The following is a 25,188-nucleotide window of genomic DNA, read 5'->3' as shown; positions in this document are numbered from 1 at the left end:
CATATCTTCTAGAATGCCTGTTTTAAGGACTGTAATATTCAGCAATCACGTTGTTTAGGGATAAGCAACATTTTAATGTCATATTAACAAAAAAAAATCATGTGCCCTCCCGCTGCCTCATAACCAGTCCACTTGTGCTTCAAATCATCAACTTGATCAATAATGCCAGCATTATACATTTAAATCATTCTCTATAAATAATAGTAACTATGTTCCCAACTTTTCTTGCATCTTCTCATCAAACACAAAAAAAAATAAAAATTAAATTCCAATCATGCAATCTTCATCACCAAAATCCCATGTTCTCTCTTTCATATTCACATTGTTTATTTGTCTCTCTTATTTGAACCTCTTTATATCTGCTCAAGCATGCAACCATAATGACAAAAATGTTCTCCTAGAGATCAAATCCCATTTCGGAAACAATGCTTCCGTCTTTACCACGTGGGATCCTAACACGAACTGCTGCCAGAACTGGACAGGCATCGCGTGTGACACGAATGGTCGTGTCAATTCGCTTATAGTCATTAATGCGGATGACATCAACAACGAATTTCCATCCTCGGTAGGAAATCTCCCATTTCTTCAAGTTCTCCAATTCTCCGCTTTACCCCATGTGTCTGGTGAAATCCCTTCATCCCTCGCGAAGTTATCCAACCTTGTCCATCTCGACCTCAGCCTAAACAACCTTACAGGCCCAATTCCTAGTTTTCTAACCCTACTCAAGGGCGTAAATTTTATCGACTTCTCTTCCAACAGCCTTTCCGGCCCAATTCCATCATCTCTTAGCCAACTGACGAACCTCATTAGCATTAACTTTGGAGCAAACAAACTTTCCGGCCCAATCCCACCCTCCCTGGGCCGGCTCAAGAGGCTAACAGGGCTCATGCTTTACGCCAACAGATTTTCTGGCTCTATACCATCATCTCTTGGTCAACTGTCTAGACTTAATAATCTCAACCTTCGCGCAAACCATCTCACCGGTACAATACCGAATTCCTTGAGCAAGCTGACAAACCTTAACCTCCTTGTGCTCGACACAAACAGACTTAGTGGACCAATTCCATCGTTCTTGGGCCGTTTAAAAAAGCTCACCTTAATCGTCCTAGCAAATAACCGTTTTTCTGGCCCAATTCCGGCCTCTCTCGGAAACCTGCCGGCTCTGTCTCTTCTTGATGTCTCCCATAACAAGCTCACTGGTTCAATACCCGAATTCCCCAAGAGCCTAACAAACCTTGATGTTAGTTTCAATAGGCTTTGTGGCCCAATTCCCAAAAGGTGGTTCAATTTTGATTCACATGTTTTTTATCATAATAAATGCCTTTGTGGTGCTCCTTTATCACCTTGCAAGGCTTAATACATTCAAGTTGAAAGATCTGATGTTTGTTTCTGTTATTGTTTGTATACAATGAAAGCTAGCGTGTTGATATTGACACAACATTCATTAAAAGATTCACACTGATCTTAGAAGTTGAGAAGAGTTTTAGAAAACATATTTCTATAAATGAGTGTGGAACTATCAATGCAATATCACCTGATATGTTTTCTTCACAATATTGTTATTCTATAAGGATTTAAGATTAGGATTTTGTGGCTTTTCCAATTATGACGCATTATGTGGGCCGTCCCTACGAAATTCGAGGTACAACTCTCATAGTAAAAATAGGCTCCTGATAAAATAAAAATGCAAATTTTTAAAAACAATCTTCTATATTTAAATTGAAAATAACATTCGTAAATATAAAAAATAATCATTATTGTTACTAATAATAAAATAAATTCATATTCTGATCAATAATATGAAAGAGAAGGAAAATACAATTTCAAATGAATATCTTGATCAACTTTTCAACTGCTAGAAACGAGTTATCGAATTAGAGGCCCTGCTAAACTATATAATTAAAACTATCTTGGGTTATTTAATACTACATATATACTTTGGTATTTTGACCATAAAGCACATAGGTGTCTATAGCCTAGTGTTAATTTGTGTTCTATAACAATGTTCTTTCTTGCCGCTCGACATTTTATAGATGCAATGAACTGTCGCTGACATTTTAAGATCAGTTGAATCGATTTAAAAATGATGTTTGACATCGTGTGTGTGTGTGTGTATTCCATAATTTGGGCCTCATATAAAAAAAAATTAAGGCCCCCATAAATTGAAGGCTCAGCTCTATAGATCTGTTTGCACCTCTCAAGAACGCCCTTATGACTTTGCCAATCAATGAAGAGAAGAAAAAATTGTGTGGGTTAATTATTAGCTACATACTATAACATGCTAAACATTTAAAAAAAATATTGACTTCATATTACAACAACACAAGTTTTTGAACATGCCCGACGTATGTTAGAAGAGTGGAAACTTGCGCAATAGATGAGGAAAACCATAGATATACTAGCAGCAAATATTACATCAAGACCGAGCATTACGAACAACGTAAGATGATAGAAACCTACTCCACATAGAGTTTCATGTAATGTTGATACTTCCTTCTCTTCCTCTCAAAATAAGGTTGGTATGGGTATGTTCCTTCGAGATGTCGACGAGTGTTTAGTTTGTCCTTACAAAAACCACCTGGTTTTCCCCATTATGCTTGGTGGATGTTGGTGAAGCGTTGCAGTGGGTGGTTGGGTTAGGATTTGATAATTACGATTTTTCTAGAGATTCGAAGATTGTCGTTGATGTGAAGCAAGTAACCTATAAAGTTAACTTATGTATCTAACAAACACCCCACCCCCAAAGTGAACCTTCTATCAAATTGTTCAGTTTACAAACTATCAGAATGGAACATATACATCAATATAAGCTAGACATTTCACAGTTGCATAATTTCTCCCTAATAGCTTGCAAAAAGCTTCTAGCTTTAAGGGCTCGGTCATGATATCAGCAAGTTGATCTTGTAAGAAAGTGATATCTCACATCTACGTGTTTGCATCTTCCATGTATTAAGAGATTTTTGGATAGCTTTATTGATGAGATGTTAATATGTTATCACATTGTATCACTGTGCATTTCCCTTGTGACTCCCCTAATTGATCGAGGATCCTTCTAAGCAAAACAACGTGACAGACACTTGAAGCTACTTCTACAAATTCAACTTCTGTTGTGGACAATAGACTGCCTCTTATAAGACCAAGATACCGATCCTGATCCCAACATCAAAACATTTCCTGTTATCAAAATCCCATGTATAATCTAAATCAGTCCATCCTTGGAATTCTGCTATTTCTTGTTGGGATTTTAAGAGGGATTTTTTTAAATTTTAATCCTCTTAGTAAAATATATCACGATGAACGGATCTTGATTAAATCATTAATCACAAATCAAATCACTTTAAGGATTTGATGGACAATTTTGGCAAGTGTATCAAATCGTTATTTAGAAATAAAGTGATAAGTGAGTATCGTATCCACATGGATTATCGTTCCAACTAGGCAACTAGCATTACTTATTATTAAATAGAAAAAAAATAAAAAAAAAAAAAAAAGTAAATGGGGGGAGTTTTTTGATAACGATTTTCGCAAGTTAACGAAATTGTGCAAGTAGTAAAATTAAATCGGTAAGACCGAGTGTCGAACTCGAAGATCGTGTTATACTGTCGAATAATACTCGTTACTTAAGTGAACAAAAAGGTACGAGATTTGTTTGATAGCAATAATGAAAATTAAGCAAAAAAAATTGGTTTGAACTTTATAATAATAAAATTGTCAAGGATGAGGTTCGATAGATGACTATCTTGAGTTAACAACTCAAATATGACTATTGAATCTACTTATCGAATTATTACCGAATTCTCTGATTTATTCTTGCCCTAATTCCTTAGTGACAGAACCATTCATTCTAAAATAACTCCTAATTCCTTAGTGAATTTAAGATTAGAATTAAGCATGAATGAACAAAAATTCTCAAGTGGTTTCAAAGGTTTGCATCTATTCCTATATTACAAAGGCAAGAATTTCTTATCTCAAAGAGTTTATAAATTCAACTTCCGTTTCACAATATAAACCGTAAATCAATTTAAAGGTGATTAATCAATAAAAGCATTAAGCATGGAGATAAGAAAAACAATTCAAGAAGTTTCATCAATAATCATAATCAAATCACATGACAAAATTATTTATCTAGGTCTACTTATCCCAAAAAACGGAGGGTTTAGTTACTCATTACAAATAAACAAGAGAAAGAGATTAAAGAAGAATTAGAATAACAATCCATGAATGATCCTTGATAAAACTCCTTCAATGGTGGTGGAAACCGCCTCCTTTATGTTTTCTCTGCTTGGTCACAAGTTTCTAAACTCAAAATTGGTTAAAAAGATCCTTCTAATCTGATTAAAAATGTATTTATAGCATAACAGGCCTGACACAGGGCACTTTGACCCGACTGGGATGCCTAGCACCAGTGCACAACTTGAAAATCACGAACCATCGCAGTGCTACTGCATGGGTGCCTAGCGCCCACTTCCAGAGAGTTGGCGCCTCTGAAGTGACCTCCTGGCGCCTAGCACCCTCTTCAAGGTGTCTGGCGCCTCTAAATACATGGTTCTGGCGCCTATTGGCCAGCAAGAATCCATCAATTGAATTCAACAAAACATGTATCAATCCACTTTGAAGCTTTACTTGTGACTCGCCTTTCATCCGTCTCCAGTCCTACATAACCAAACATACTCAGAGCAAGTCAAATGTTCAAAAATCATGCAATAATTTGCAGAGGAGACCAACAAAGTAAAAAATTAAAAACACACAAAAGGAGGAGAAATAGGCCATGCAATCAACCAAAAGAAACTTGATTTAGAACTAAAATTGAAGGTAATAACCTACATTTTTGTCGGTTATCATTTTTGCAAGTTAAGTCTGATTGCGCAAAATAGTTGTGATTAATAACCTGGTTTCGATTGCAAAATGTTAGCGGCGGTTAGGATTTTTTAATTCCCTCATTATTTGTTGGATTTAAGTAACAATTAGTTATATATGGATCAGTTAAATGGTACTCATTTAAGTGATGAGTTCGTGGGGTTTTTATACCCCTCCAACTCTTGAGTTGCATCGAATTCACACGTAGGTTAAGAACTTACCCCTCCAACTTTTGATTGTACTTATGCTGTCAAAATTTGGACTTGGCTCTCTGCAATAGTTAACCTAAATTTTCACTTTAATAATATTGAAGACATTTGAATGAAGATGGAGTCCTCGGTCCAAGATAGTGATTAAAGCAACAATAATCAACACCCTATCTTATCAAGGAAGTCAGTTATTACCCTAATCAAGCTCGGTTTAACAAAAAGATGATCCATTGGAAGTCAGCTATTACCCTAATCTCATCAAGTGTAGCATTGATAGGAAACAATTAACCCTTAACCTCAACTTCATCAATGTCTGACTTTCAATTTCTCAAGAAATTCAACGTACGTGTACATTCATCCTCCTAGAGCTCATGAGATAAAGGAAGTCATGTGGCACCCCCCTCTTCACAATTGAATCAAAGGAAACACAGATGTTTCAACATCCTCCCTATGATCTGCCTGTGGTATTATATTTAGAAACTGTGATACAAATTGTATTCTTAGCGTTGCAGAGAATCTTGGAGTTAGTAATGCTTTTCTAGCTGAGTTATGTGGTACTATGTGGGCCATATAAATAGCTTATTAGAGAAATCAAATTAGTTTTTGGTTGAAGACTGACGCGCTATGCTAGTTGTGATGGCATTTTCTAATGACTCTATTGTTCCTTGGAACCTAAGTAACAGATGGTTCAATTGTAAGAAGTTACTTTTTGGCATGAATTTTATGGTTTCCCCTATCTTTAGAGAGGGAAATCAATGTGACGAATTCCTTGCATACATAGGCTTGTCCATGCAAGGTTTTTTTTTTTTTTTTTTGAATGTCAGCTCCAGCTTTTCTTTCTAGGAAAATTATTCATAACAAGCTTGACATGCCAAACTTTATGTTTGTATTTTTTTTTGAAAGTATTGGCCTAATCCCCTCTCTCTTTGTAAGTTTTTCTCTTTTTATTGAAGGTTTAGAGGTTTGCTGTCCTTCTGCTACCTTTTTTTGTTATATTTAAATAGAGCAGTTATACGTAGACAACCCCATGTGGAGGTACCACTCTTGTACCACCCTTACTTGTCAATTATAATAATAAACAGTTTTACCAAAGACATGACATGTAATTCCAAAAATAAAATAAAAAAAGAAAGAGAATGGAACGTGCTCTCTTTCTCTCTTCTCATTGACAATCACGTGACTCTCTCTCTCCCCCATCCATGTTGCGTTTTAGAAGATCTAGAACAATCCCTGCAAATTGAAAATATACATTTTTTTAGAAGATATAAATTAGCATAAATTTTCAGAGATTAGATATTGCAAAGAAAAGAAGAAGCTTCATATGGATAAAGGTTTATTTTTTATTATTTGTTCAACAACAGCAACAAAACCTATAGTGTAATGAAAGTACAGATTGTTCTGATAAAATCTAAACGGTTAAATTATATAAATTTTTGAAAGGAAACAAGCTTGAATGTTGGCCCAATATTCAGCTAAAGAGGCTTTCATGGCAAGAGCAAAGTGATAGTCAACTTCAATGGATGACATCTTGATCATGAGACTCGCACTTTTCAGACATTCCTTGTTGATTTTGGACTCAATGTCTTTGCCAGATGCTGCAATGATATCCATATCGTGGCTAGTTAAGGTTTAAAATAAAGCTTGGTTTAGAATTTTCCCACTTACTATCAGAGAACCACTCCTTGCAATTTTCAGAAATTAGAATTTTTTCCGTTGTGGTGATGAAGGTGGTGGTGGTGGTAGCCGACGAGAAGAGAGAGGAGGACAAAGGGCCGGCCATCAAAGAGAGGGGTGGGGCGAAGGGCAAGAATGCAGCGGCAGCCAGTGGTGGTGACGGGTGAGTGAGAGGCAGAGTGGGAAGGAGAAGAAAGGGAGATCTAAGAGAGAGAAGAGGGTGAGAAAGAGAAAGCTGTGTGAAATTTCCAAAATACCCATGCCACATAAGGGGTGTATATTGGGGTGTACATAGATCATTTTTCATATAAATATGGGGCATATCACATGAGAATGGTAGTTATATGTGAGAATGATGAGAATAAATAGAAACCATTAGATTAAAAAGAATGGCTTAGATTAAATCACAATAGTAAAGTGACCCATGTGTCAATCATGTGCCATTTTCAGTCACTTCCTTCATACCTTACACTTCCCATTCTCTTCTTCTGCTTCACGCTTTCAATTCAAAATATTAAGTCATTTTTGTAAAATTTTATCCCAAAATATATAATCTATTTCACTTTTCAATTCAATATTAATTACTTTCTTCCAATTATACACCATAATTACCTTCTCCCACTTAGGTTGGCCTAGTGGTATAGGCTTAGGATCTGGGACTATGCTCCTCCTCAAGGTCTCAGGTTTGATTCTCTCTGGTGCAAATTTGAGGGGGTCAGTTTAGCTTCTTAAAAAAAAAAAAAAAAAACTAATTTTATCACTCTTAATTTGATATATTTCACTTGTATTTTGATCATGGTAAATGTACAAATACTTAATAAGACATTTTTTTTTAAAAGGCTCTCTCTCTCTCTCTCTCTCTCACACACACACTTGTATAATTTTCTTATAATGTGTAAAATAATCAAATAACTCAATTATTATGTGACGGAAGTGGTAGCTATTTTCCTTGTGTTATACTCCTTCGTCTTTAATTATATGCACTGTTTAAGATTTTTTTTTCTCTAAGTTTAAGTCTATATACAAATTAATAAATGCATTAATTATTTATTTTTCTTTTTTTAATATACTCCTAATTAATACTATCAATCTGTCTCTTATGAAAAATCAAATTTAGTACACATACTAATAAAGGACAAGTACTCAAAATACTTGTTGCTTTTGAGGAATATAGACATACCAAGATATCAAATAAATTTTGTTATTTTTGATGAAATTATGTGTTTCTTTCTATAATACCGTTAATTATTTATTATTTCATTCAATTATTTATCTCTCTACAATAAATATATCTGAGTATTACTGAGAATCCAATAATTAACATTGCATTGAAACTTAAAAATGACAAATAAAGTGAAATAAAATTATTCTTCAAAAGCTGCAAGTTAAGTATTGTGAAACGGAAGAAGTGATATTCATATACATAATAAACACATTAATTACATTAGCAACTTAAAAAAAAAAGAAAAAAGACAGAGGTTTATATTTCGGAGACTTCTACGGTGGAGTCAGAAATCTGACTTTTCTAGAAAAGTTATTTTGTTTAGTCAATAGTATAACTGTCGATGTCATGTCGGCTAATGTAATGTTGATGGACCACTCTAAAACTAAACTTTACCTTATTACAAAGCAGCCCTCATATAAAATATTAAAGAGCATTTCAATCTTAGTGTATAAATGGAAAACAAATGAGAATCTATGTTTAATTTTAATTTAATCAGGGGCACAATTGCAATAAGTAAAGATATAATGACACGCCTTATGGACAAATGTACAATACACCATATAATCTAACGTGACATAGATTAAATACACAAATACTCAATGATTGATCATTTTACTTCATCAAAAAAGTCATTTTTATGACTTCAGCATGTAATATTTTTTATTATTTATTTATATTTTATATATACAGACGGACATTGGAGATACACGTAACACATTGGTGCACTTCACCTCTACGGTGTAAACTCTATTAGCAACAACTGAAATTTGTTGCGTTGAAATAACATCAATCAGACAATCACGCAGCTAGATTAGGATAAGGGTAGTTAAGATTAATCATCAATTATTTCAACAAGCCTCCGTCAAATTAAATTGGTGTATAATGGACTATATTAAATGCTACAAATTCAAATTTAAATTGGTGTATAAGCGTTCACCATTCACATTTATGGGGAGTGACAGGTGATCTTAGAGTGACTAGGTGTTTTTACTTTTATATATTTTTTTCGCTACTGTTTTTTACCAATAAAAAATAGTAAAATAAGGTTATCACAAAAATTATTATTAAATGGTTGTTTAAATATGATTACTCAACTCTAATTTACAAGTGATATAGTATTTTCTCTTGTAAAAAAATAAGTGATATGGTATTTCTGCTACTATTAACTCAAACAATTTTTTTTAATACTCGTAATTTTATTTAGATGGTCGGACAAAGGGAGTATTAAATAGCTTTAATTTAACTCTCCATATCCCAATTTCTCTCACATGGATTACCCACCTTAAGGGTCAACCAATCTTTCCTTCACATCCACTCTCCATTGTCACAAAAACGTGGCATATTCACACATCAGATTCTTAATGGAAAATGCTATGTCCACAGACATTTTTTAAGGCCTTTAATTACTCTTGAGTGTCTCAGCCACCTCTCCCATTGTACCACAATATACAGTTCGTTAAATCTTAAGACAAATATAGTGCAAGAAATAACTTTTGATATCTTATATCACCTTGATGTTGTTATTGGCACTAAAAGTTATTTCTTGCACTACTATCTCATGTTAGCATAATTTTTCTTAATTAAAAATAGGTTAAAATAGTCGTTTAACTCAGATGTTTATAAATAGTAGTTTTCTACGTTTAACTTCTCATCCAAACGAAACAAAAATATCAAAACAAAAAATATTAAAGTAGTCCATTATTTTTTTAACATCCTCATGCTTTTTCCTCTTTGTTAGGAGTCCCGCATTGAATAGATAAAAGTGATTGATGTGATATTCAAGCAATGATGCTCTCCTAGCTAATGGATTAGTCTTTTGGGTTGAACTTTCTTCATGGGCTTAAATCCTAACAATTGATGCTTTCATTGAGAGTTCCACGAAAAAAGCTACCTATAAGTTGGATTAATGTGTTCCGTCGATTACTGATAGGTGAGTGAAGCCGTCAAAATGGAAAGGGCTACCATCACATCGAGTAGATAAAAGTGCTTGATATGACATTTAAGCAATGAGGTTCTCACACCTAATGAAATAGTCTTTTGGATTGAGCTATTCTAATGGGCATATATCCTAACACTTAGTCGTCTCCCTGACCCTAGGAAATGCATTTTGCAATGGTCAAGACATAGCCATCTCCTACAAATCAAAACTTACTTCAAATGTGTCGGCTTACGCTCTGATTGAACCATAACTTCGACTGTTGTATTGACTAGCCCATCATTGGGTGCACCAGCATGTCTTACCCAAACCCAGGTCGTGTTACAACCATCATCCACATCGAGTGTTACCGGCCTATCTAGTATCTGATAAGTGTCAAACTTCAGTAATGTTACATATTTATTCACAACATTTATTAACTTGTTTTGCAAGTAATATGAAGCATAACTATGAAATTTAAGGAAATATAAAGTCCATATAGTTTAATACTAGTTAAAGCCAAGTTTACCCATTTCCCCTTAATTTTTGTAGGTTTTTTGAGCTTGAGATGACCAAAAAGCGATCAACAGAGGTGTATATATTTTGGAGTTATCATTTTATAATAGCATAGAGGTGTATATATTTTTTTAATGACAAATGTTAATATGTTAAATGTTATGTAAAACATACGTATAAAATTTTGAATAATATATATGAGCTAGTTTAACAACAGATATTAAAATTGTTGACAAAAGACATCTTGCAGACAAAAAATTAAAGAAAATTTGGGTTTGTCTAATATCAACCTCTCAAACATATTTCAATGTTTGACCTTTAGCATTATTGATAACAATTGAATTTAATAATAACAAAGAAAAGATAACAAAAATAACATTCAATTAAAATTTACTAAAAATAACAAAGAAAAGATAACATTCAATTAAAATTTCCGTCATTAATTTTCCTCTTTAATTTTGCTTTTCCTAATAGTGCAACATTGCACTAGACAACGAACAATATAGTGTGATACTTAGATTATGAAATCACAAAGAAAAAATCTAAATCTATGTGAAAATAATTTATTTAAATTGAAATATAGAAAAAATTAAAAAGGATGATTTTAGATTACAAATTGATCCAAACCCGTCAATTAAAAGATGAAAGAGAGTACATAGAGAGAAAAAACAAAGGTGTTGAAAAGGAGAAGCATACCAAAATATTAATTTTAAATTTTATAAAACTAGAAATACATTTACCGTTTTTCAATCCCGTATTTTCTTTGAGTCAAAAAATTAAATATTTCATATACAGTATGAAAATTATGGAGAGATCGTATATAAAATTAGATTAAATAGTTTATACAAAGTCTACGAACTTAGCAACAACGTAGGTGACCCAATTTTTCAATAAAAACCTCGTTATTTTATTTTATTTTATTTTTATGAATGGGGGCTGGGCAAAAACCCCCACCAAGTAAGCCTCCTAATTTTATGATATGGTTGGATGCATCAATGGTTGAAGTATACATCTTTGATTATTATGTCTTGAAGAGGATCATATCTCATTATTTTAAGCCTACTTGTTTGACCAACTTTCACTAAAACAGATACATACTGGCTGCTACGTTTTCTATAAATAGCAAAGCTTAAAATCATACTTATCACCCAAATCTCAAACCACCTCTTCATATTTTTTTAACTTAGAAAAAAAACTCCAAAATTAAGATGAAGACTACTCCAAACAAGTTTCTCCTACTCCACTTGACACTCCTCTTCCTTTCTTCCATCTACTTCTCCACATCAAATGCTGATGATGTTGAGTTCTCCTGCAACGCCAATGACAAAGCCACCCTCCTCAAAATCAGAGACCATTTCGGCGGCCCCAACGGCCGCCTTTCCGATTGGGACAACGGTACAGACTGTTGTAGCGACTGGAGCTTCGTCGGGTGTGGTAAACCCCTACCTGGCCGAATCACCGTCGTCACCATCAGCCGTGGCTGGGGTCTTTCCGGTACGCTACCAGCGGAGTTTGGCGACCTTCCATATCTTAACTTCCTCTCATTGGCCGAAATGCCCAAAGTAACTGGGCCAATTCCTAACTCTTTCAGCAAACTCCAAAGACTACAAAAACTCGACCTTGGTTCCAACAGTCTTAGTGGGTCGATCCCCACTTTCCTAGGCCAGTTGAAGGGCTTACAGGAGTTTGATTTGTCTAACAATAAGTTAACCGGTGTTATTCCGGCGTCGTTCGGCTCCCTACCGTCTCTTTCCCAGTTTAACGTCAGCTTTAACCAACTGTGTGGTGCTATCCCTACTGGATTGAGCAAATTTGCAAAGAGTTCGTTTGATCATAATAAATGCCTTTGTGGTGCTCCTTTAGCAGCTTGCTAGTGAGGCCTACCAGCAAGTATATAAAATAATATATTTGAGTCATTGTGTGACAATTTTATTTCCCTAAAATAATGTTCTGTGTTCAGTATTCATGCATATAGAATACTCCCACTGTAATACTCCTATTATCTCTTTTGGTAATACGAGCTTTAATTATCATGTAGTTTTTTCAATGAATAAATTCTGATGATGTTTTTGCGACTTGAGACTTTGCTCGATTAGAGACCTTTGGACTAGTGCGAAGTTTAAATTTGGGCAAATAGGGCCGACCTAAGGGCCAAGCAATCAAAGCAAGGGCTTTAAGCCTCAAAATTTTGGGTGAAAAAAAAGCCTCTAAAAAATCAATTTGGTTATAAATATATTATATGACAGATAAATTACAGACATTTGCATAGCTTAACTGATTACGAAAAAGACCTCAATTACTCTTGGTCATGAATTCAAATTTTGGTTTCCACAAAATTGATTTTATATAAATATTTTGTTAAAAAAATAATTTTTAAAGACCACATTAAAGATTTTGCTTTAGACCTCCTAATCTGTTAGACCAGCCCTAGCAATGATTATTGTGTTTGCAACGTAAAATAATTAGTTGTCTTAATTGAGTCACAGTTAATACTTAATAGACTATGTTAAGGGGAGTTGGAGTAGAGTATAGTGAAGTTTAATTTCAGGCCTTAGTGTAACCTCTATGCATTAAGTTTCTGCGCAAGTTCAGATTTTGTTCCTTTGGATGTGGTTATTGAGACTATCTCTGTGCAAAATATAAACAAGAATGTAGTTATCAGCTTCTAAGTGTTAATTTGGTTAGTGAGTACATGATCTTTGTTCATGGGGATATTGACGTCACATATTCGCCATAGATAATGAGCCATCAGTAGCAGTATATTTCTCATGGTTCCAGTATGTGGATTGTTCACTATTAGGATCTATGGATATACCTGCGGATTGTTCTGCGAAATGTAATCTGCAGGAATATCTGAGGATTTCCTGCGGTTTCCGGTACACTGAGGACATTTCATGTGGATCCTTTAACCGCAAGAATATCCGCAGGCAACTGTAACTTTTCCTGAGGCTTTTCCCGCGGAAGATTTTGGAATGTTTTGTCCTTTTTCCTGCGGATTTACCTACGAATTTGTTTTAAATTTTTTACTTTTTGTAGTTTCTTCTTGAAATTTTAAAAATTGAAAGATTTTGAGTATCTTATTTTTCTCTCTTTACATAGTGAATATGGACCTTATAATTTTAAATGTCAAATTATTTTTGTTGATTGCGATGATTTCTTTTATATATATTAATTCAATGTTAAATTATTTTGAAAATAATATTTTTTTTAATTGAAATTTGTAAGATTTTGAATTTCTTATTTTAGATATTGAATATGGACCGCATAATTGACGTGGTTAAAATATTGACAAAACAACTTAAAAACCGTATTTAAAATAGAACACATTCATATTTATTGCGTCCAAAGTCAACTTAATAAAAACCGTTGAATTGATATGTTAAAAAGAAACTCTCTTTTTTATTTATAAGTCACAATCAACTTTCCAATTTTCACCTCCGTATATTGGGGGCGGGTTGGTCTGTTGGATAGAAAAAGAATTACTCCCACCTAAAAATATGAGGTTAGTAAGTTAGCAAGTCTACTCCCACTTGTTTTTTTTTACTAAAAACTCCTTTGTGTCTTTAATAAACACTCTTTTAGTGAATGACCATTGTGTAATTTACATTTTATATCAATTTTATTTTAGTGAATTTTTATTTTTAACGTTGGTGCTTTTTTTTTTCTTTTTTTTGAAGGAAACATTGATACTTGTTAGCTGTTAGGAAACATGATATCCAATGAAGGAATGAGAGAAAACTAAGAGAATCTTTCTATTGATGATAAAAGTGAATATTACAAATGATAAGAGATATCTTCTAATGAGGTGATTACAATTATATATACTACTACATGACTAATACTAACTAGTATCTAACCTATATCTCTAATAGTCCCCCGCAAGTTGGAAGGTGTTCAAACCACTTCCAACTTGGGATGAGAAAATACAAGGAAATACATCAAGCAAATGAAAATACAAAGAAAGATGCCGGAAATACATCGACCAAGAGCATAGAAACAACCAAATGCTTATTCAACAAGAGGAAACCACAACTCAAGGTTTAACCACTTGGAGGAAGAAGCAACAAAACAACGCTTAACTGCCATCCGATAGAAGCCAACATCCACAAAGCCATTGAAGGCACAACACTTAACCATCAAGAGTTTTCAATCACTCAAGATAGAAGCACAATAACTCTTAACCGTTCATGATAGAAGCTTATCAATATGACTGAACCATCATGAACAAAAGCATAATACAAGAAAACAATGATATCCAAAAGAAAAACTATTGCAAGGAAGGGCCCAAATCACTCAATGATTATTGTGTTTGCAACGTAAAATAATTTGTTGTCTTAATTGAGTCACAGTTAAATACTTAATAGACTATGTTCAGGGGAGTTAGAGTAGAGTACAGTGAAGTTTAATTAACCTCTATGCATTAACTTTCTGCGCAAGTTCAGATTTTTTTCTTTTGGATGTGGTTATTGAGACTATCTCTGTGCAAAATATAAACTAGAATGTAGTTATCAGCTTCTAAGTGTTAATTTGGTTAGTGAGTACATGATCTTTGTTCATGGGGATATTGACTTCACATATTCACTCTAGTTTCTTGTAATTTCATTGATGAGATTGTATGTTTTTTGGTAATTTTTGTTTCCAATTTCTCTATTACGTGTTTGCACAAATTGAATTTAGGTTACTGAATTTGATCAGGAAACTTACTTTACCGTTTGAGAAATAATCATATGATTCCGGTTGGATTTACTCTATAAGTCACATTTCCAATATATGCATATTAATGCAATAGCAGTTATGATGTGTTGCTTAATCAGATGAACTTCATAGATCATAGTTGAGAAATGATAGTTTTCATTCTTGCATTTTATTTTTTTATGGCAGAGTACTTGTAAATTGTAATATTAAAATGCAAGAAACATTCACTCTTGTTCATACATCTTGCCATTATCTTACTATGACGGATATAGCATAAATTCTCATGGTTCCAGTATGTGGATTGTTCACTACTAGGATCTATCGATATCTACAGGAATAGCTGAGGAATTTCCTGCGGTTTCCGGTACACTGAGGACATTTCATGCGGATCCTTTAACCGCAAGAATATCCGCAGGCAACTGTAACTTTTGCTGAGACTTTTCCCGCGGAAGATTTTGGAATGTTTTTGTCCTTTTTCCTGCGGATTTACCTAGGGATTTGTTTTAAATTTTTTACTTTTTGTAGTTTCTTCTTGAAATTTTAAAAATTGAAAGATTTTGAGTATCTTATTTTTCTCTCTTTACATAGTGAATATGGACCTTATAATTTTAAATGTCAAATTATTTTTGTTGATTGCCATGATTTCTTTTATAAATATTCAATGTTAAATTATTTTGAAAAATAATATTTTTTTATCACATTTTTGAAAATAAATAAATTATATCACGAATTTCTATCAAAAAAAATACTATAACACAAATATTGACAAAATACTTGGACACATTGTTTGGAATTGGTCACATCCGTATTTATTGTGTTTCAATTTAATAATTTTACTTTTTTTTTTTTTTTTGGTGGTCGGGCTTTGAACCCTAGACCTTGCATATTTTATGCATTGTCCATACCAACTGATACAAAGACATAGTTTTATTTCTTTGATTACAATGTTTTAGAATTTTTTATACACTTAAATTAATTTTTATTTATATTTGGGATAATATTTAATATTTTTGTCCGAGTTTGTAACCAATAACCATAACAGCCATTCAATGTATCCAAATTCTAAAAAAGTTCCTAGTTGTGCACTATGTTAGTCAAAATAATCTCTTACGTTAAACACTAACCTCGACAATATGCTCTATTAATATTGTCACATATCTTTATAAGTATTTAGTTACAATCATATCAGTTTCTATATGAAAAAAATTTAATATCAATTTTTAGTATCTTTTTTTCTTCCTATTTACACAGTGAACTTGGACCCTATAATTTAAAATTTAAGTCAAATAGTATTTCAACACAAATTATTATTTTGTTGAATATTGAAGTTTGTAAGATATTGAATTTCTTACTTTAGATATTGAATATGGACCGCATAATTGACGTGATTAAAATATTAACAAAACGACTTAAAAACTGTATTTGAAATAGAACACATTCATATTTATTGCGTCCAAAGTCAACTTAATAAAAACCGTTGAATTGATATGTTAAAAAGAAACTCTCTTTTTTATTTATAAGTCAACATGACTGAACCATCATGAACAGAAGCACAAGACAAGAAAACAATGATATCCAAAATCAATGATGATATCCAAGAGAAAAACAATTGCAAGGAAGGCCCCAAATCTACAATGGAAGGAGATCATATGTTGAACAAACTTCACACCAAAGGTACCATGAAGCAACAAGACCTAGGTTCTAAGAGATATAGAAAAGGACGCCCTCCAATGCTGAGCCGAGAAAATAACCAAAAGCAACCTGTAAACTACAGGGCATGTCAAAAAAAAAAAAAAAGATCCAATGGAGATGCATAGCCATGTGATGTGTCTTCAAACCATAGAAAACCAATCCATGTGGATGCACTCAAATAGAGGCCAAAACCAATGCTTCCAACAATGAAGCATAACAGAAATCCAAAAGTCTTCAATTGTCGCAATAAGAGACAAACCTCCAACAATGAAACTTAAAGGGCGTAGATGCCGATAGAGTGAAAGCCGCCGTAGATGTTGACTCTTAAACGACCTGAAAATGTTAGGAGTCCTACATCGAGTAGATAAAAATGCTTGATGTGGTATTTAAGCAATGAGACATTCTCACCTAATAGACAACTCTTTCGAATTGAGCTCTCCTCATGGACTTAAATACTAACACTCTCCTAGCCTTCTCCCTGACCTTAGGAAATGAATTTTGCAATGGCCAAGAGATAGACCAACTCTTTCGAATTGAGCTCTCCTCATGGACTTAAATACTAACACTCTCCTAGCCTTCTCCCTGACCTTAGGAAATGAATTTTGCAATGGCCAAGAGATAGACACCCTCCTACAAATCAAAACTTACTTCAAATGTGTCGTTTTACGCTCTGATTGAAACAATAACTTGGACTGTTGTATTGACTAGCCCATCATTGGGTGCACCAGCAAGTTTGACCCAAACCCAGACCACGTTACAACCATCATCCATCTCGAGTGATACCGACCTGTCTGGTTTCTGATAAGTGTTAAACTTTAGTTATTTTACATATTTATTCACGACATTTATTAACTTGTTACGCGTAACTCCGAAATTTAAGAAAATATAAAGTCCTTATATTTTATTACTAGTTAAAGCCAATTTTACCTATTTTCCCCTTAGTTTTTGTATGTTTTCTTAAGCTTGATGACCAAGAAGTGATAAACAACAAAGGATTTTGAAGCAGAGCACATTTGTTGGGCGATCATATAGAATTTGAAATAAAAAAAAATGATGCTATTAAGTCGTAATACAAAACTGTAGGACTAATATAAGTAGGGTTAATTTTCTCTCAAAAATATTTCAATGGTTGACCTAATTAAAGAAAATTTAGGTTCGTCTAATATGAACCTCTCAAAAATATTTCAATGGTTGACCTTCACCATTATTAGTAACAATTGAATTTAATAATAAACAAAAAAAAAAGATAACAAAAATAAAAAATTTGCTAAAAATATGAGAGTCCATACACTACTAAAAAAATCAAAAATTAGTGAGGGATATTTAGTGAGGTAAAACATGAAATCCCTCTCTAATTCCGTCTCTAAATTTTGCGACCAAGGAATTTGTGAGGAATTTCATTTTTTCCGTCACTAATTTCCCTCGCTAATTTCGCTTTTTCTAGTAGTGATAGTTGGATTGAGATAGAGACCTAAATAAAGTACATAATATTCTGCTATTTTTTTTTTTTGACAAAAGTAAAATGACATTTATTCATTAAAATTGATAAAGTATTTAATTTTACATAGTTAAAATTGTAAAGGATAAATTTGCGAACAACTGACAAACAATATCGCACTTAGACTATGAAATTAAGAAGAAAAAAAATCTAGATCTATGTAAAAATGATTTATTAGATTAAATATGAAGAATAAATTTCAAGGGGTGATTTCAGATAATAAAAAAAAGGCTTAATTACACTTTTGGTCCTACCATTTTGACCAACTCACGAAAATGATCCTATCTTTTTTAAATCGAACAAAATCGTCCTTAAACTATATGTTTTTTGCAATTTTAGTCCTATCTCCCTATTTTCAACTCCATAAATGCACAGAAATAACAATTCTAGTCCAACCACCTATGCTCAACCATGAAATAAACAAAGAATAAAACATGTGGTACAAGGAATCTACTTTATTCAGCACACTAACCTAATTTCCGAGACATGTTACATACCTGAAACATGTCTTAGAAATTAGGGTTTTTCTTGGTTTGTGTGTTAAACAAAGTAGATTCCTTGTACCCACAAGATTTATTCCTTGTTTATTTCATGGTTGAGCATAGGTGGTTGGACTAAAACTGTCATTTATGTGCGTTTATGGAGTTGAAAATAGGGAGATAGGACTAAAACTGCAAAAAACATATAGTTTAAGGACGATTTTGTTCGATTTAAAAGAGGTAGGACCAATTTCGTGAGTTGATCAAAATGCAAGGACCAAAAATGTAATTAAGCCTAAAAAAAATTGATCCAAACTACCCCTTAATGAAGAGATGAAAGAGAGAGCATAGAGAGAAAAACAAGGGTGTTAGAAAGGAGGAGCATACCAAAATATTAATTTTAAAATTTTATCAAACTAAAAATACATTTACCATTTTTCTTTGAGTAAAAGAAAAACATTTTTTATATGTAGGGTCGGGGTTCGAATCCCGGACATCTAACTTATTCACCTTAAAAACGTTGAATTCTATCAACTAAGATACTTCAGAAAAAATAAAAATAAACATTTTGTAAACACTATGAAAATTATGGAGAGATCGTATATAAAATTAGATTAGATAGTTTATACAAAGTCTATGAACTTAGAAACAACGTCCGCAATCAACTTTTCAATAAAAGCCTCATTATTTTATTTCATTTTTATGAATGGGGGCAAAGCCCCAACCAGGTAAACCTCCTTATTTTATGATATGGTTGGATGTATTCATGGTTGAAGTATACATCTTTGATTACGATGTCTTTCAAGGGTCATAACCTTATTATTTTAAGCCTCCTTGTTTGACCAACTTTCACTAAAACAGATATACATCCTGGCGACTACGAATTCTATAAATAGCAAAGCTTAAAATTAATACTAATCACCCAAACTTGAGTACTCTCTTAACACAAAGCTCAAACCACCTCTTCATATTTTTTTCAACTAAAAAACTCTCAAAATTAAGATGAAGACTACTCCAAACATGTTTCTCCTACTCCACTTGACACTCCTCTTCCTTTCTTCCATCTACTTCTCCACATCAAATGCTGATGATGTTGAGTTCTCCTGCAACGCCAATGACAAAGCCACCCTCCTCAAAATCAGAGACCATTTCGGCGGCCCCAACGGCCGCCTTTCCGATTGGGACAACGGTACAGACTGTTGTAGCGACTGGAGCTTCGTCGGGTGTGGTAAACCCCTACCTGGCCGAATCACCGTCGTCACCATCAGCCGTGGCTGGGGTCTTTCCGGTACGCTTCCAGTAGAGTTTGGCGACCTCCCTTATCTTAACTTCCTCTCATTAGCCGAAATGCCGAAAGTAACTGGGCCAATCCCTAACTCTTTTAGCAAACTCAAAAGACTACAAAAACTTGACCTTGGTTCCAACAGTCTTAGTGGGCCGATCCCCACTTTTCTAGGCCAGTTGAAGGGCTTACAGGAGTTTGATTTGTCTAACAACCAGTTATCCGGTGTTATTCCGGCGTCGTTCGGCTCCATACCGTCTCTTTCGCAGTTTAATGTCAGCTTTAACCAACTGTGTGGTGCTATCCCTACTGGATTGAGCAAGTTTGCAAAGAGTTCGTTTGATCATAATAAATGCCTTTGTGGTGCTCCTTTAGCAGCTTGCAAGTGAGGCCTACCAGCAAGTATATATAAAAGTATTATGAAGAATACTCCTTCTGTAATACTCCTTTAGCAGTTTAATATGTTTGAGTCATTATGTGACAATTTTATTTCCATAAAATAATGCAATGTGTTCGGTATTCCTGCAAAAAGAATACTCCCTCTGTAATACTACTCCTTTTATCTTTTTTGGCAATATAATATCATATTAATAATTTTCTAAATTTCCACAATCCATTCTTGCATTCTTACAACATTTTTTTAGTTCTTGAGTTTTTGTTTATTTTGGAAGATACTATTCTTTCAGTAATTTTATTCAAAAAAGAAAAAAAAAAAAACAGTTTATTAACAGCGATGCTAAATATTACAAACCAATTTGCATAATAATAACTAGAATGTGAGTGCATTTTGTTTTAACAAAAAAGAAATTATTAAATCCATTTTAAGAGAAATCATGCCCGTGTGTTTGCGTAAATCAACGGACCATGTCTATTCGTGCGTTTCGTTTGTATGTGTTTCGTAAGAATGAGCATTTCTATAAGCTTTCTGCAACGTATAGCTCCATAGTCCATACTGTGTTCTTTATCTGTAGCAAATAGCTCTCAATCGCCCTCTCAATCTACACTGGATCGTCATCAATCTCCCAGAAACATTGTTGTCAAAATCCTGACTTAAATCCTAAAATCCAGGTTTTGCGACTTTCTTCACCTTTAACAACTCAAATCCACAGTAGAATTCCAAAATAGGAAAAATCCATCGATTTTGATTGAGATTTTACGATTTCTTATAAACTAAATCATTTATAACATATATTTAGTATTTTTTTTTTGTTGGTAAAATCCATCAATTTTGATTGCGATTTTACAATTTCTTATATCAATTATACAAAAGTAGTTGAGTAAAACCATTCGATTTTGGTTGCGATTTTACGATTGATGATTTTGCTCTTCTCTTTTGACCTGAGACAAAATTAATTTGATCCTCCATGGCCTTCAAACTCTTCTGATCAGTTCGTATAATAACTTTGTGACCCAGAATATAATGTCTGAATTTGGCCATTGCTTCTGGTACTAAATAAATTTCTCTCACATAGGCAGATTTCTTTTGCATAGAGGAGTTTAATTTCTTTGAGAAGTAAGCAATTGGGGGCTTATCCTGACTGAGTATGGCACCAATGCTTGTTTCGGATGCGTCTGTCTCTAGAATGAAAGGCTTTGTGAAGTCAGAGAGAGCTAGTACCAGTGCAGACGTGATAGCTAGCTTGAGAGCTTGTAAGGCTTCAGTTGTAGAGGAACTCCATACGAACGCTTCCTTCTTCAAGAGTTTAGTTAATGGAGCGGTAATTGTAGAATAATGGCACACAAATCTTCTATAGTAACCGGAGAGTCCTAAGAAGCCACACAATTGTTTTAGATTTGTAGGAGTAGGCCAATCAAGGATTGCCTGAACCTTGGTCTTGTCCATCTAAATGCCTTGATTGGAAATGGTATGACGCAAGTAATCTACCTTTTGAAAACAAAAACAACACTCAGACATTTTAGCAAACAGAGAGTGCGTGCGCATTAGTTGTAGGACTTCATTCAAATGGCTCAAGTGATCAGTCCAAGAGGGACTATAGACGAGAATGTAAAAAAAAAACACCAATACTGATTTGCGAAGTTGTGCCAGAAAAACGTGGTTCATCAAACTTTGAAAGGAAGCAGGGGCCTTAGATAACCCAAAGGGTTTGACCAACCACTCATAAAGGCCTTGATGTGTTCGAAAGGAAGTCTTGTGTCTATCCTCAGGTGTGACTAGAATGTGGTGGTAGCCAGACCTTAATTCAAGTTTAGAAAAATATTATGCACCAAGCAATTCATCTAAGATTTCATCCACAATTGGAATAGGAAAACTGTCTTTGATAGTGATGGTGTTCAAAGCCCTGTAATCCGTGCAAAATCTCCAAGAGCCATCCTTCGTTTTTGAGTGTTGTGTTGTTTAAGGTTCTTTGTTGTTTTATTTTTGAAAAATCTTTGTTGTTTTCTTAGTTTTTTGTTTTTCCGAGTTTAGAAATCTTTGTGGTGGTGATTCTCACTTTGTTCACCAACCATCATATCTGCCGCCCTAAACCACCAGTGACCACCACCTTCGTACCACCGCATCACCTATCCCACTATCTTCGTTGGTTTTGGTAGTGAGAAAAAAGGCAGAGAAAGAAGGGTTGATAGTGAGAATACTAAGGTGTTGGTATGAAAATGATGATTTTAGTTTATTTTTATTATTTTTGGATTTTCCGACGATGAATGTATGAAGAATGATGATGATGAAATTGAAGATTTGAAGAGGATGAGCATTTAAAAAAAATTATGGGTTTTTAAAAATATATATTATTTTTCAATTATTTTATTTCATTATTATTTATAGGAAAATGCTAACAAGTGCCCTAAGTTGTTAAGAAGATTAAAAAATAATTTTTGTCTTGGAAATGGTGCATTTAATTCATTGAAATTTTAAAATGTAACTTTTTATAATTAAAATTTATCAATTATTTTTATTTTTGTATCCTTATCAAATGCCCTAAGGGTACTTGTTAGCAAGACCCTTAATTATTTGGCATTTTTTCTTTTTTAAAAATCAGTATCTACACATGTGGCATGCCGCATAAGAGTTGAAAAAAAGTCAAAATTAGCAAAAATGATGATTATTACAAAATGATTAATTCATAGGGGATTAAATTTGTCGTTCTTTTTATTAATATACCAAAATCGTAACATTTTAAACTTAGGAGACCCAAAGTACACTTAAGTCATGGTAATTAATTGTAAATTTATGCTCAATGGCATGAATTTTATAGTCTCACACATTTATAGAGAGGGCAACCTTTGTGCCCATAAGTTAGCCTCCATTGGTAAATACATTCAAATTCTAACAATTTAGACTCTTTTGCCTTGTATTACATAAGAGAATACTATGTAAAGAATAGACTTGGTGCCTAACTATAGGTTTATCAATTCCTAGGAGGTTGCGGCTTTATGTCCCCTCGTTATTTTTGTTCGAAAAATGTTACATAGACACCTTTTAATTGCATACATCCTTGTACACCCCATATATTAGGAAGAGAGAAGAGAAGAAGAAACAGAAAGTGTACTTGTGCGGGGTCCATATGACCACATGTCAGATTTTTATGTGAATGTCAAGAGGTGTATTACCACCTAAGGGTGTTTATGTATCATAACTCTTTTTGTTCCCTTCTCTTTAATGATATATTGTGGTAGCAGCCCTTTACTCCACATACACCTCCCTAGACGTCAATGTATATATGGTTGGATGCATTCAAAGGGTCATATCTCATTATTTTAAGCCTTTCTGTTTGACCAACTTTCACTAAAACAGATATACATCCTGGCTGCTACGAATTCTATAAATAGCAAAGATTAAAACCATACTTATCACCCAAACTTGAGTACTCTCTCAACCCAAACTCAAACCACCTCTTCATAAGAAAAAAACTCCAAAATTAAGATGAAGACTCCTCCAAACAAGTTTCTCCTACTCCACTTAACACTTCTCTTCCTTTCTTCCATCTACTTCTCCACATCAAATGCTGATGATGTTGAGTTCTCCTGCAATGCCAATGACAAAGCCACTCTCCTCAAAATCAGAGACCATTTCGGCGGCCCCAACGGCCGCCTCTCCGATTGGGACAACAGTACAGACTGTTGTAGCGACTGGAGCTTCGTCGGGTGTGGCAAACCCCTACCTGGCCGAATCACCGTCGTCACCATCAGCCGTGGCTGGGGTCTTTCTGGTACGCTTCCAGCAGAGTTTGGCGACCTCCCATATCTTAACTTCCTCTCATTGGCTGAAATGCCCAAAGTAACCGGACCAATCCCTAACTCTTTCAGCAAACTCAAAAGACTACAAAAACTTGACCTTGGTTCCAACAGTCTTAGTGGGCCGATCCCCACTTTTCTAGGCCAGTTGAAGGGCTTACAGGAGTTTGATTTGTCTAACAACCAGTTATCCGGTGTTATTCCCGCGTCGTTCGGCTCCATACCGTCTCTTTCGCAGTTTAATGTCAGCTTTAACCAACTGTGTGGTGCGATACCTACTGGGTTGAACAAGTTTGCAAAGAGTTCGTTTGATCATAATAAATGCCTTTGTGGTGCTCCTTTAGCAGCTTGCAAGTGAGGCCTACCAGCAAGTAAATAAAAGTAATATATTTGAGTCATTGTGTGAAAACTTTATTTCCCTAAAATAATGTTACGTGTTCAGTATTCATGCATAAAGAATACTCCCACTGTAATACTCCTATTATCTCTTTTGGTAATATGGGCTTTAATCGTTATGTATTTTTTCCAATTGTGCTGTGATTTTCATGTAGTTTTTCCGATTGTACTTTAATTGTAATTCCAATGATGGAATCAATCTTTTGTTAACCATTGAAATAAATTGTATTAAAGCTTTCACATCAACTTGTTTTGATCTAGCTAGTGAACCATGCTAAATTTTTGTCTTGATTGATTCTACCGGTAGTCAAAGAATATTGAATAAATTCTGATGATGTTTTGGCGACTTGAGACTTTACTCGATTAGAGACCTTTGGATTAGTGCGAAGTTTAAATTCGGGCAATGATTAATGTGTTTGCAACACAAAATAATTTGTTGTTTTAATTGAATCACAATTAATAGACTATGTTCAAGGGAGTTGAAGTAGAGTATGGTGAAGTTTAATTTCATCCCTTAGTGTAGCCTCTATGAAATAAGTTTCTGCACAAGTTCAATTTT

The 25,188-nt window shown here is 33.9% G+C and overlaps 4 protein-coding genes across 4 annotated transcripts; all 4 read left to right on the top strand.

Moving 5' to 3' along the window:
- The first annotated feature begins 274 nt into the window (after positions 1–274).
- LOC11445613 (polygalacturonase inhibitor 2) lies at positions 275–1,357 on the top strand. The gene has a single exon (XM_003621767.4). It carries the CDS (start codon positions 275–277, stop codon positions 1,355–1,357), a length of 1,083 nt encoding a protein of 360 aa, XP_003621815.1.
- Positions 1,358–11,604: 10,247 nt separating this feature from the next.
- LOC11437801 (polygalacturonase inhibitor) lies at positions 11,605–12,270 on the top strand. The gene has a single exon (XM_003621763.4). The coding sequence runs from the start codon at positions 11,605–11,607 to the stop codon at positions 12,268–12,270; it is 666 nt and encodes a 221-aa protein (XP_003621811.1).
- Positions 12,271–19,676: 7,406 nt separating this feature from the next.
- On the top strand, positions 19,677–20,654 carry LOC11440324 (polygalacturonase inhibitor 1). Its single transcript, XM_003621761.4, has one exon. It carries the CDS (start codon positions 19,763–19,765, stop codon positions 20,429–20,431), a length of 669 nt encoding a protein of 222 aa, XP_003621809.3. The 5' UTR covers positions 19,677–19,762; the 3' UTR covers positions 20,432–20,654.
- A 3,191-nt stretch (positions 20,655–23,845) lies between these two features.
- On the top strand, positions 23,846–24,869 carry LOC112416385 (polygalacturonase inhibitor 1). The gene has a single exon (XM_024770080.2). It carries the CDS (start codon positions 23,923–23,925, stop codon positions 24,589–24,591), a length of 669 nt encoding a protein of 222 aa, XP_024625848.1. The 5' UTR covers positions 23,846–23,922; the 3' UTR covers positions 24,592–24,869.
- The last annotated feature ends 319 nt before the right edge of the window (positions 24,870–25,188 follow it).

This window comes from Medicago truncatula, chromosome 7 (assembly GCF_003473485.1).
Source record: "Medicago truncatula cultivar Jemalong A17 chromosome 7, MtrunA17r5.0-ANR, whole genome shotgun sequence".
Taxonomy (NCBI): Eukaryota; Viridiplantae; Streptophyta; class Magnoliopsida; order Fabales; family Fabaceae; genus Medicago; species Medicago truncatula.
This window is presented reverse-complemented; position numbering and strand designations above follow the sequence as displayed.